We start from the raw sequence: 13424 nt of genomic DNA, 5'->3' as shown, positions 1-13424 counted from the left end.
TGGCAAAAATAATCATGATGCAACCCTTATCTCATGTTTATCAAATTCCTGCAAGACTGAAAGAAAACTCCTAAGTTTAACGTGCTAGAAAATGCTTAACAAAATGGATAACAAAGCACACTAAGTTCTGCTGCGCTGGTCTCTACTCATCTGGAGTCCTGATACTTCACAGTCAGGGTGAAGTGCCTAAATTAGCAGCACCTCGTGGAAACAGCTGAGGGGTCCCAGCCTATTTATTTCACCCCTGAGCCCCTCCAGCACACAGACACTCACGCTACTAAACTGCAAAAGTCCTTCACACACAGCTTAGACTCTCTCAGCACCACAACCCTCCCCTACTCAAGGCTCTCGGTGGGCTAGTACACCTCAGCGCACAACCCATCTGTGAGCTCAGTCAACGTCCAACTCACCACCAAGCTCTGACACATTTTCTCAAATCAAAGCCGAGCCAAAACCATTTAGGCCACCCACGCCGCTTCTCCTATACTGGTTTGCCTCTCCTCGCACTCCTTTGAAAAGCTTACGCGCTGCTTCTCTTAGTGTGACCTCAGCTGGCATTCCTCCGCTTGGAAAACAAGGACGCAGGAGCTCTCCACCATTGTTGGCAATCAAACCACAAGTGGAAAGCGGAAGGAGCCACAGTGTCACACCAATGACTACAATCCTACAGTTCCCCCCAGCATAATCCCCACCCTCAAGTTGACAATATAGAAACAACAGGGTAAAAAGAAGAAGAAAACCTCCTTCATGTTGTGTCTCGCAGATCGCTCCATGTAGCTTTTCAGTCATCCAGAACGTTGCCTGAAAATAGAAACCTTGCAGCTACCCGATACGCCACATGACATACATGGCAAAAGAGGAGGGTCAATGTAGGGGGGGGGGGGGGAAGACAAGAGACAGACTGATAGATATGGAGAGGGAAGAGGAAGTGCTTCCAGCAGCCATGATGCCATGACTAGCGAGATTTGAAGAGTTGCTTTGATAGCAAAAGTGCCATCACACACAAGTATTCAACTGTAATCACAAACATATAAGCATTCTTCATTTTTTTTACTCCAGCAAACCTTACATACTCTCATGCTAATATGGAAAAAATAAGCACACATACTGCGTTTCATTCATAAAAGAAATGAATGAAAGGCAACTGTTTTTTTTTCTTTGTGATAAGTAAACACCCAGTCTTTCACTATTACTTCTGAGATTCTGTGTAGAGTACACAGAGTAAATCTGTGTAAATCTACCTGACCAACCAAATTACATCAAAAATGAATGTAATGGTTAACTATTCTTTGCAGTTCTTTTTGTTAAATATCTGTCATCATAGTCATATACTATTCACTGTTCAGCAACAGTGACACAAGTTCAAAGTTCCTTTTCCAAAAGTGCTGCATGTCTGATTTTCCCCAAACAGCCTTATTAGCACAATGTTCTCCCTTTTACCCCAACACAAGTCACTGTGCACATTAAACCTTCTGATTCTGTATATGAGAAAACAATCTGAGCTGGCAGCAGAACAAATGTTAAAAAATCCATTCATAATCTTATGCTAATAACTGAACCCTTACCTTGCGCGCGATTGGCTCCTGACCCTCTGTGAGTCCATACCAGCTGACGAGTTTATTCCAGCCTTCTGTTGGGACCAGAATGTAGTCAAGCTCATCAATGAGGTGTTCCTTGATGGCGAGCACATCCCCATCTAGAGGGAGGGAGGGTCATACACGTGCAGTTAAACAAGCACATTCTGTGGGTCAACACTTACACTATTGATAACACACAAAGAACAAGGTGAGCTGGAGAGTTTTCTATGACCCCCCTCCAAAGAAAGGCTACTCTCTGGTTAGTAGACAATGTTTTTGTGTGCGTGTATGTCACTTGCCCACGAAGCTAACCTACCAAAAACTGCTTTCCCATACATTTATCATATACTTTTAGAAGGGATAAAATAGAGATATAAAGAGATGGACTATTACTTGACTTACCTTTGAGAAGACCAGAGTTATCAACCGGTCCTGGGTAGACATTCTGGTCTCCCATCTGGTATTTGTCCCAGCTGTCAAATCCCACATATTTCTTCCACTGTTTGAACCAGTGACTGTCCACTAGGTACCTGCAGAGAAAGCAATCAAGATTACAACATCTCTACTAAAAGCAAGATGTGAAAGACAAGAGTTATATAAAAGGGATGGTGGGGTGGGGTGCATTAAACTATTGGGCTATAAACCAGGTTACCTTGAGGCTACCTTGTGGTGAGTACCCGAAACAAATCTGGTTTTGGGAGGCATACATTACACAGACTGACAGTTGTAACAGTAGCTTTTAGCCGCCGTGTTGAGTTCAGATTGCTACAAGCCTAGCCAGCTGGCTCTGTGATTTTGACAGGTGTTTTTTTTTTCTCGACTCCGCCCTGCTGAAGTCGGGGGATGAACCCACTGACAGGCAAACCGCTTGGATCATCGGCAAGCTAGCCAATTAGCTGATAGCCTGATAACTATCTGTATCACTCAAACGGCATGTAGCCTTCCTTACACATCCACAGAAAATATGTGACACAGTTTTTTGGAAGTGAAGGATATAAACACCAAAATACAGCATATAAATTTAGTTTAACTGTTTTAAGTCTTAGCGAGAGCTCAACCAGCGCTAGCCTGCCAAGCTGACACATGAAGCTGACAGGCAGCCGTTAGCTAGCTCGGAGCTCACTGTCAACACGGCCCGGCCGTTTTGCTCTCACATCCTCCGTGGGGTTGACAGGCTCAGCAGACCCAGCCCAGAGCCACGCAGTGCCCTTGAAAAGATCACAGTCAATTCTTACCAAGTGTCTCCCTTTCTTAGTTGTGTTTTCAACAGTGTCGCGACCTCTCCTCTTTGGGTATCCAGATCAGCCGCTCCTCCTTCCGCCATCTTTCCTTAGACATTCCCCGGTGCATGGTGGGAAAAAAAGCGGCGCGTCATAGAGGCACGTAGAGAGCGACGCCGCTGCTGCAGCCAATCATCACCGTGGCAGCGTGACACCCAGTGGCAAAATTATTCTAGAAAATGTTTCAAAAGTGCTCCATCATTGTGGATGCACGGGCTTACAGCTGAGAAAGAAACTGTGCCTTTAAAAATAAAGATGAGGGGAAACAATACAAGTGACACTTTTTAACCCTCCGTGAACACTGTAGAAGAGAAAATCACCAAAGAGGCCAATATAAAGAATCTGAAAGTTGAACCATTTATAATATTGCAATTTTGGGAAAAGTACTGTGAAAGCAGAGTTTTATAAACTGCCAGTTACCTCACACTATAACATATCATACACCCGGAAAAGGAAAACAATTAACAAGTGAATAAAGTTCCTGAAGAAAATGTGGTCTGAATGCTGAAAGCTCAGTGATTTGAGTTTTCAAAGCTGGAAAGTAGTTGAATATCTTTAAAATGTACATTAGGAAAGCTGACAAATGACAAAAGAAAAATCTGAATCTGAAAAAAAAAAAAAAAAAAAAAAAAATATATATATATATATATATATATATATATATATATATATATATATATATATATATATATATATATATATATATATATATATATTTTTTTTTTTTTTTTTTTTTTTTTTTTTTTTTTTTTTAACTAACTGTAAACAGTAATCCAACTCTGGAAAGTAACTGAAACTAAACCGGTACCTTTAATAAAATACTTTATACAAGCTAAGCTCTTGCAAAGTCCACAGATGTTATACTTTATCACTTTATAGAACATGACTATATGAAAAAACCCAAAACATATCAGTAAAATCCTGATGTGATTTGTTCGTGATGTGTTCTCCATTTTCATAAAATTGGAGACTTTTGATAGTTATGGACTGATTTTTCTTTTTTAAAATTACATTTGTAGCAGCAGGGGCATGTTCAAAAGACACAGGAAGCCCAGATGCTCCAGTTTTCCACTAGCACTTGAAAGCTGCATGCATTTGTGGATTTGTAAAAAGTTAAAGTTGAAGACTCTCAAAACCCAATATGCACATGTGACATGTCCCTTTGTATCAGCCAAATGTATTCATTTGTATTTATTCATTTTCTAATATAAAGATTGTACACAAGTGTTTGGATTGGAATGTACCTTTGGTGTTACTCAACTCATAACCATCAAGTTTTGTTAAACCAGACAACAGACACTGAAAACTTATTATACAGCATAATTGAAAATAGCGTAATTTTCAAAATGAACTACGTGTTGTATTCAGCAGTGACTATTGCTTCCTCTTGCTAGCTATGAAAACCAGTGTAGCTGTAAGGCACTTTCACAGTGGCTTCACTTTTTCAGCTTTAACTACATCCTACGTTTACATACAGTCTGTTGTTCAAACCTGACAAAGTGGTGTTTTGCTGCAGGTTCCAACTTGAACAACATGTTTTAGAGAAATGAACCAAGCAAGCATTTAAGTGAGCTTTGAAGTAGGAGTTTGCTCTCCTTTAGTGCAATTGTCACAAGTGTTCACCTACAAGCACCAACCTGTTTTAAATCCAGTTGTATTACAAGCCAGTGTACACAAGGAATGAGGTGCCATAGGTGTAAACCTGAGTAACATAATAGTGTGTTTAATCCACCAGAGTTTCCATTTAAATAGCAGGTAAACACAGGCGTTACTGATCACATTAGTTAAAGGTCTGTGCCTAAGCAGAAAAGAACAATGGCTGCTGTGAAAAAGGCTCTATGCGACTCCCCCCCCCCCCCTTCCCTTTAAAGCTGCCATGCTTAACATCCAAGTCCCCGAATTTGGATTATTTTTTCAGACTTAGGAAGTTCCCCTTCGGAGAGCAAAGGCAAAATGGTTCAGGACAACATACAAAGATTTTTTAATCCGCACTTACAACAGTAATGTTTCTTTGTACAGTCATTATACGTTACAGTACAAAAAATGAAACTACAGTTAATATGCCATATTAGTCCATATCAGTATTCTGCATTTCCATGTATTTATTCTGCATCCTATTATGTCTACTGTTAAGCATAATCTAATTTTCCCTAAATACAAAAGGAAAACCTCTGCAGTTATTTATCACAACATAACAATATGATACAAATATGACAAAACAGCCATGCAGTGTTGTCAGATACATAAAGGAGCATTAACAAGTTGCTCTCTAAGTGTTAGGTGTGAACATCCAATGATTCACCTGTTCCTCCCGTGACTTTGCTTTTATTGGGTTACTTATAAACTTTACCGATGGATTCACAGACTCAAGAACAAGTTTGTCTAAATTACTTTTGTCCCTGAAAAACACTCCTTTCCACTCTGAAAATTCTTAATTCAAATGTCAGGATACTTTTTTAATTTCTTCTGCCTTAATTTATCACTCAAAAATCGTCAACCCACTACTTTCGCCTGAGTCCACCGTGTATGTTATGTTTTAAAGTAAGTGGATCCCACAGACCACTGAAGCCTCACAAGTTGGAGTCCGCCTCAGAGACGGGGAAGTAGCCATTTGTAGTCTTGGTGGTGTCTACCTCTGGAGCAAAGATAGCCAGTAACCTCTCCTGCTCCCTCTTGGTTTTAGGTAAGTCGTCAGATGGTCTGATGAGCAACTGGATGCGCTGTGAACGAGCAAACAAAGATTAAAATCAGGAACACGTCAGTTGGGCACAAATGTTTTCCTCTGACAGGATGACCAGCATACCTCTCTGAGTGTCCCCTGGGTGGTGCTGATCTTATACACCATCCAAAGTGGAATGCAGACCATGGAGGAGAGAGCAAGCAGCCAGCCGATCACATATCCCCACCACGGGTACACATACTCATTGTTGTACTTCAGAGGAGTGTATTTAATGAGGGAGAATGCAAAGGTGCCCTGCAGAGACAAGGTAACAGGGTACGGCAACTAGTGAGGATCAACCTGCTTTATTTCCTCTTTTTTTTTCACTAATAGAACATTTATTGTCATTTTTGGAAGTTTATCTACTTTACTGAGACTCACAATGCACGTGGCAGGGGAGAAGAACAACCAACAGCACTTGATATACGGTCCTGGCCGGTAACCAATCATATCCTCAATGTTATCATAAAAGCGATCAGCGCCTGGAAAAACACGATTTAGACACATCTCATCGTGACACAGTGTAAAACTCCCAGCTGGGTTTCTGCCAGTAACTTGGGTGAACACTCAGAATTACTCGTCAAAGCTTGTGCTGTAATCTTACATGCAGTTCTGTTTGCTTACCGTAAACCCACGCAATGCAAACTGTCTCAAAGATGGACATGAAGAGAAGACACATGCCGCTGGCTGCGTAGTAATCAAAGAGCTGAAAGACATACATGCCCCCCTAAACAGATACAAACCAAAGAGGTATAATCATACAAATATAGCTTACAGTTACAGTTTTAGACAGTTTTTTATACTCTTGGCTCCGTATGATGTCACTGAAAGGAGATATCCCTAATATGGTAATCTTAGACACATAGCTTTTGCTGCACACACCTGCAGAACCCCTTTGTTTTTGTCTTTTTACAAGGGGCAGCCAATCAGAAGAAAGCTGGTTTAAAGGGTTTAAGGTTAGGATGGCTTATTGCAAAACTATTCTAATAAGATCCAAAAATAAAAACAGAGACCTGGAAATGAGCATAATAGGTCTCCTTTATCTAAAAATGAATGGTAGCTTGAAAACTGTACAGTAAAATACTGTTATATAGTATAGTGCTGTTATTATACAAAGACCCTGAAACCTTGAAGCCCAAAAGTTGACTATTTCAGCCCTCATCCTAAAATTGGGAGCATTGCATAACAATGCTTGTCACTTACCTGAGAAGGGTCGCACAAAACCATTGACGCGCTTGTACTTACAAACTGAGGACTTGTTGACACCTCTACAGAGCATTCATGCTTCCAGCTGTGCAGAGGTGAAACCACGTCAACTACGTTGGATTCTAGTAAGAGTTTATTTAATCAGAACAAAGCATCCCACCACCAGCCGCAATCCCTCCACCCCAGCAACTGCCCAATTTGTTAAGAGTATGTGTTGAGAGACAACAGCTTTAACATCACATGATCAAGCAAACTGCTGCTAAAGGCATTCATTCCTGTTAGGAAACAAGGGATGACACCACAGCTTTAAAAAAAAAAAAGAATAATTTAAAGACACTCGTATGAAATCATTTACTACACACTACAGGCCAATTTTACTTCTGTACTTGTTGATCTTTGGCTGTGTGAATCTGTGTGTTTATAGTCCCAGAGTGTGACACCTACCTCCATAAGCATGACGAGGCCCATGAGGAAGGAGACCAGGACCACGCCTAACAGGAAGAGCTCCCGGCGGTACTTTCGACGGAACACGGCTGGGTACATGTCGACGATGGCCGTCACAAGGCTCTCCACGCACACAAACTGATGTAGGAGAGGGGAAAAGTCATTAATAGGAATGCGATCATCACTAAAGCAATCATGAAAAAGAAAAAACATCCAAGTGGCGGAGCGTGTTATCTGAAAATGGTGCATAGCTTTGTACCTGACTGTCCAGCCCTAGAAAAACAATCATGATGAAGAAGAGGGCCGCCCACAAGGGAGACAAGGGCATCATGGACACAGCACGAGGGTAAGCTATGAATGCCAGGCCAGGGCCTGTGCAGAGACAAAACAAACAACTTAAATTGAACAACCACAAACCAACCTAAGTATCAAAACAAATTAGTGTCACTATGGGATTACTGCTATTTTGCTTGATATCAGGCCTCACCAGATTCTGCCACTTCTGAAATGGGAACATTTTGCTCATAAGCCATGAAACCCAGGATGGAGAAAATCGCAAAGCCTGCCATGAAGCTGGTGCCACTGTTCAGAAAGCACAGCGCCAGGCAGTCTCTGCAACAATATGTTAAGTGTCCTTTTACTGCGGAGTTAAGCATCAGATTCGGAAAGGCAATTATAAAGTAAGAGGTGATGATGATGATGATGCTTGAGTTAGTGATTTTAATTGAGTCTACCCACCTTGGCGACCCCCAGCTGCTTCTTCTTCTAAATATTAAGAATTACTTCGAATATAATCTTAAAAAGAAACTTCAGACTATTTAAAGGGAAAATTCACTCAAAATTTTTATTATTTTATTATTATATCAATCTTTTGATGAGGTCTGCTATGATACTTGCCTTATCTATTCTGGTGGCAGGGTCCGGGGCTGTAAAACTTTGTGCAAGGAATGTGATATGATTTGAGCCAGCCATGCGCCCTTCTGTCCGATGACAGTGACAGTGAGGTGAGTTGCTGGCGATATCTTGAACTTTTCCGTTAGTAAGCGCTGCTGTTTTTGCCGCTGTGAGTTGCTGTTAGCCTCTGTTAGCCAGCATGAGTAAAACCTTTGAAGTGAATCTAACATTGTATAACATAGAAAATAAAATTTAAAAATACTATGTGAAACTTTAATCAAAGTGTTTATCAGAGGGAAAGTGCGATTTTGAGGACGCTGGAGTCTAGCATTAGCTGGCATGATGTTAGCTTACAACTAGCTGTTTTTGCTGTTTAGCTGGCTCGTTGTCAGCTGTCTGGAGATATCAGGGTCACATGTTTAAGCTGCTGACAATAAGTAATTGAGGAAATATCAAGAATAAATATACATTTTATACATGTTTTTATTTGTTAGAGCACTGACTGCAGAGGAGGAAAAGGATGATGTGTGAATGAGGGAGGAGATGTTGAACATATACATGTACAAATCTTAAATTGTCATATATAGTTTGAAAGAGCTATTTGGCATGTTGTGTATGTGGCTGTTTTCTAGCCACCTACATAAAACGTGATTTTAAAAATGCCACATAACATGGAAAGTTATTTATCAGTTTCACATGGGAACTTACTTTTTTCACTGCAGACGGAAGTGTGCACCAACTTCAATGGAGTGGTAATGTTTGCTAGTTGTACAATGTTTTGTTTGGCAAATGTATACGGTAGAAAGTAATTAGTCTGTATGTGAAACGGCTCACACAGTTTTTCAAATGCTTTGGTTGGCTGGTTGGTTTGAGTGCAACAAAAGTATGTAATTTTAACTTTTAATTTAAAACTGGGCAACTCGCACTAAAAAAATCTAAAAACAAACAAATGTCAAAAATGAGAAACTTATTGGCTTAAATAATCTTGAGAAATGACTTTAATCTATGTAAGCGTGTAATTGAATAAGCACATGGATACTGCATTGCATACATACCTATAGCAGTTATTATTATATTTATTGTAACTGCCCAGAGCAGTCAGCGACCCCAGACAGATGGCATAGGAGAAGAAGATCTGAGTGCCAGCATCCATCCACACCTAACACAGGAGAGATATGAATATAGAGATATAGAGATTTCAAATGCAGTGCTGTGTGACCAGGAGGATTGATGTGCTACATCTTTCCATAGACATTCAGCCATCACTGACTAAAGCAGGTGGGCAAAAGTGAAATGTCTGTTACTGGATTTGCTCTAGCTGAACATTTATTAACCATGCTTCCATAAATAGCAAACTGAGATGATATTGCACTATTTCAACAACCAACACTTGCCGTGCAACTGTTTTGAAACACCATTGGGCATTTATTTAGGGAGTTATTTTTGGACTTGGTCTGTAAATCTGAAAAAACACAATTAAAAAGTTTGCTTATTTGCCCCAAAATCAGCTAGATTCTTGTAGAAATCCTACTTCTCCCATACATTTTAGTTAAAGATTCTTTTGGTCACTTAAAAAGCCACTTTAAAAGGTCTTGTTCCATAAAAAGGGGGGAAAGCCTGATTTTGTGTCTGCTTTCAGCTCAGTCCTGGTAGATCTTGTGTTTACAGTCCCAGTGGTGTCTTGACCTTGCATTTAATCCCCGCGGTCCCTGTCTCTTTCATGGAGAGCAGATGGACCCAGCAGAAACAAGTTCCCCCCCAACCGAGAACCATGGGGTACCTGCTCTTGGTTCACGTCACTCTTTGAAAATTTTGTGACTGGTCTAAGTGAGTTTTGTGCAAATGATCTTCATACCTGTGGATCTGCCAGTCGCCCCAAATCAGGGTAAAGGTAGAACTGGATGCCGATTCCAGCGCCAGGAAGGGTGAGTCCTCTGATCAACAGCACAATCAGCATCACGTAGGGGAAGGTCGCAGTGAAGTAGACCACCTATATCGACACACGCATATGTGCAAACAGGAAACATGCCAAAATAATCACCACATGACATCCATCACGTACCCCAGAGCTGCCTCTGAGTCCCCCTCTCACCCACCTTTCCTGTGGATTTCACCCCCTTCCAGATGCAGAAGTAGCACATGACCCAGGCGATGAACAGACACAGGGCCAGGTCCCCATTCAGCGAGCCCATTTGGTCAATACCTGGGGAAATCCTTAGTGCTCTCCTCCTATTGAAACGGGGGGAAAAAACACACCAGTGACAAACCATCTAAATCATTAAGTCACTATCTGCTTTTTATCGAGGGTGCCACAACTCACTCCCAGAACTCAATGACAGGAGAGGTGGTGTTTGGGTTGATCATTTGGTCAGTTGAGGTGTTTCTCCTCTGAAACTCCACACAGTTTTCTGTAGGGGAAAAACCACATAGAAATTATTTACCATTGCACTATAAGAAGGGGAAAAATACATTCTAAGAGGAAACATTCACGAAGCTTTGTTGTGTTACCTGTATTCCACGTATTGTTGCAGGAAGACCAAGGTAGGTCCCAAGAGAAGGAGAAAGACAGATAAAAAATCCCCCAAGCCAGAACGATGATGTAATAGAAGTTCAGCAGAGTCACTATCACTTGGGTGCCATAGCCAAGACCTGCACAAATAATATTTACATATACGTAACAATATTCACCTTTATAATTAGTATATTCTGAATATGAAAAAATATGTATGCTTAGGGCTGATGTTGGTCTTCCAAAACAGAATAATAATGGAGATGAGGAAGAGAGATCGCCCGCTTAAATTTGAGACTGAATTTATAATCCTTCTTTTTCACGTACAAAGTCATGAAAGATCAGACACCATCATATCATAAAGACCTCATAGTCCCATATTATCCCAGTAAAGCATGCTGGTTTGGACTGAAGGCTTACTTGTGATTTGTAGAGTTTCTAAATATAGAATGGGAGACAGAGTCTCAGGGTTCAGGAAGCAGACACCCTCTCTACTTTTCAGATTAGGCTTAAAACTTTCTTTGATGAAGCTTATATTATACTTAGGGCTGGATCAGGTGACCCTCAAACATCTATTAGGTATGCCGTTGTAGGCTCAGGCTGCTGGGGGACTTCCTGTGATTCGCTGACAATTTTCATTTTCAGTCCCTATGAAGCTATTTTTTCCAGATTACTCTCTTCTGTGTCAAAATCTAAGAATGTACGTCTCTTTTCTCTTCTTATGCTCCTCCCTGAACCTGGTTCTACTGAAAGGAAGTTCTTCTTCCCCACAATCACCAAGTGCTTTCTTATAGAAGGTTTGTGAATCAGTGGGGGTTGTCTCTCGCTAACACTGGCAGTTCTTTACTTTACAATACAACGTGCCTTCAGGAGATTCCTATTCTGATACGGCACTATACAGATAAAACCAAATTTACCTGAATCCTCCTTACCTTCAAACAAAGGACTGATCTTTCTCCAGCAGGTAATGCCTCCCTCACTGGTGTACTGGCCCAGTGCTACCTCCAGGAGGAAGACGGGAACACCACAAGTAAACAGGAAGATCAGGTAAGGGATGAGGAATGCACCTGAGTTGAAAAAGAGCAAATGATTAAGGGTTAGAGTTTATACTGAAGGTATACTCTGTTCAAATGCAATGCATTTCTACTGTCTGCACCTTTAATATTGAATCTGATTTGGAATAAAGTACAAAAAAATAAAAAGGAAAGGAGACCACATAAAACCATGAAAGCCCGCAGAGAGGCCGAGGGCATGTGGCTTGTTCAAGTTTTCTGCCTCTCTGCAGAAACAGCTGCTGTGAGCGAGGAGCAACAACAGCTGTCTGACCCCGCTCATTCCCAAACTCTGACCCCGCCACCCCATGGAGGGCGAGAGAGAGAGAGAGAAATGGGTATCTAATTTAGCAGTCAAACAAGCATAACATGCAGCCAATGAAGGAAGAGCTGTTTTTCCAAACAGATTTTCAGAAACTTTGAATGCACCCGTTTTTACTTCTATCATCAAATCAATTTAAGGATGAATTTTGCCTTTGAATGAAGTCTGCAACTCGCGATAACAAGTTTTGTCTCTCATTAAGTCCATTAGTGAACAGAGATCAATTTCAGAATCTGATCAATTTCAGAATAATACTAAGATCTTCAGGTGTTTGCTTAACATACCTTTTGTACAAATTAGTGACATGCATGAATTAGTTGATGGAAAACTGCAGAGGAGCACTCTTTATCTTCTCTACTTAGCTCATCTTCCCACTCACCTCCCCCGTTCTTGTAGCACAGATAAGGGAACCGCCACATGTTGCCCAGGCCGATGATGGAGCCGGCGACTGACAGAACGAACTCCAGCTTATTGCTCCACTGACCCCTCTCCTCCATCTTCACTTCAGAGGGTGGCAAGTCACTGGCATGGCTGGTATAATTGGCGAGGCCGGCGTTGACAGAGTCTCCTGTACAACAGATGTACACGAGGATTGCAGTAGGCCATGGAAACTCGATGGCTGACACCCATATCGCCTGAATTGGAAGCCGATGTGTCTGCACACCAAACTGTTCCAGCTGTAGAGCGCACCAAGTTCAAATATATGTGCACTTACCTTTCATTGTGGTGTCACTCTTGTGACGAGCTTGAAGCTGAATCTGTAGGTTTCAGTTTGACTGGGGCCAAGGTTTGACTATTTAACGTGGCTGGACAGAGAGGTGGGGTTTTGTAATGCTAAACCAAGGCCAGCCTCCACTCTTTCCCTGCATGGGGTCCCTTCCAAGCAAAGTACAACATCCACCATGTCTGTACTGTTAAAATAAGATGCAATGTAATAGTCCAGGGGGATGACATTTGACCTGTCAGCCATAACTCATGTTCTTGTTGCAATGCACTTTGGCTACATAGGTCTAAAGAAACAAACATACATGTTTGTTTACATCAACAGATGCATTCTAAAAGTTAAACTAGTTGATGGAAGGTTTTCCACAAATACGGTGCTAAGGTCTGAAAGAAATACATGTTTTGCTATATAGCAGATAGACCATTGTTTCTCCTTTCATCTATGTTTAGCATTTTGGTCAAAAAGTCTTCTCAGTGGATGAGTCTGAAGACACAACATACAGCAGGTGGTGGAAGATGTGGCTGCATAACAAAACAAAAGTTATGTAATTCTTTGAGTATCCTGCAGCCCACCATGGTTGCCCTTTCTTTCGGTCTGTCTGATAGAGGTGCCTCACTCAGACGGTTGCCAAAAGCAGACGGGGTCAGTTCACAGTGGATCTGACCTGTGAGTCAGGAGTGGACATCAGCACAACCCC

The 13424-nt window shown here is 41.3% G+C and overlaps 2 protein-coding genes across 5 annotated transcripts in view; both read right to left on the bottom strand.

The window, feature by feature from the left end:
• usp15 (ubiquitin specific peptidase 15) overlaps positions 1–2926 on the bottom strand; it is a 28856-nt gene extending 25930 nt beyond the window's left edge. For 3 of the 4 annotated variants that reach the window (XM_004553954.4, XM_004553955.4, XM_014407331.4), the window contains exons 1-3: positions 2813–2926; positions 1980–2107; positions 1566–1696 (exon numbers count right to left, since the gene is read on the bottom strand). In XM_004553954.4, the coding sequence (XP_004554011.1) occupies positions 1566–1696; positions 1980–2107; positions 2813–2901 (348 nt within the window). In that variant the 5' untranslated portion in view covers positions 2902–2926. Of the gene's footprint in view, positions 1–740; positions 855–1565; positions 1697–1979; positions 2108–2812 lie in introns of those variants that run through there. The other variant, XM_012919826.4, reaches the window with a different exon arrangement.
• Positions 2927–4814: 1888 nt separating this feature from the next.
• Positions 4815–12855, bottom strand: LOC101478779 (sodium- and chloride-dependent GABA transporter 2). Its single transcript, XM_004553956.3, has 15 exons — positions 12719–12855; positions 12383–12571; positions 11562–11696; positions 10629–10769; positions 10441–10528; positions 10217–10349; positions 9976–10110; positions 9176–9279; positions 7714–7838; positions 7486–7598; positions 7227–7364; positions 6201–6303; positions 5958–6058; positions 5661–5831; positions 4815–5577 (listed from the first exon to the last, which is right to left on the bottom strand). Exons 1-15 carry the CDS (start codon positions 12723–12725, stop codon positions 5428–5430), a joined length of 1833 nt encoding a protein of 610 aa, XP_004554013.1. The 5' UTR covers positions 12726–12855; the 3' UTR covers positions 4815–5427.
• Positions 12856–13424: the final 569 nt, after the last annotated feature.

This window comes from Maylandia zebra, linkage group LG17, assembly GCF_041146795.1.
Source record: "Maylandia zebra isolate NMK-2024a linkage group LG17, Mzebra_GT3a, whole genome shotgun sequence".
NCBI lineage: Eukaryota > Metazoa > Chordata > Actinopteri > Cichliformes > Cichlidae > Maylandia > Maylandia zebra.
Note: the sequence above shows the minus strand (reverse complement) of the source record. Positions and strands in the feature narration are given on the sequence as shown.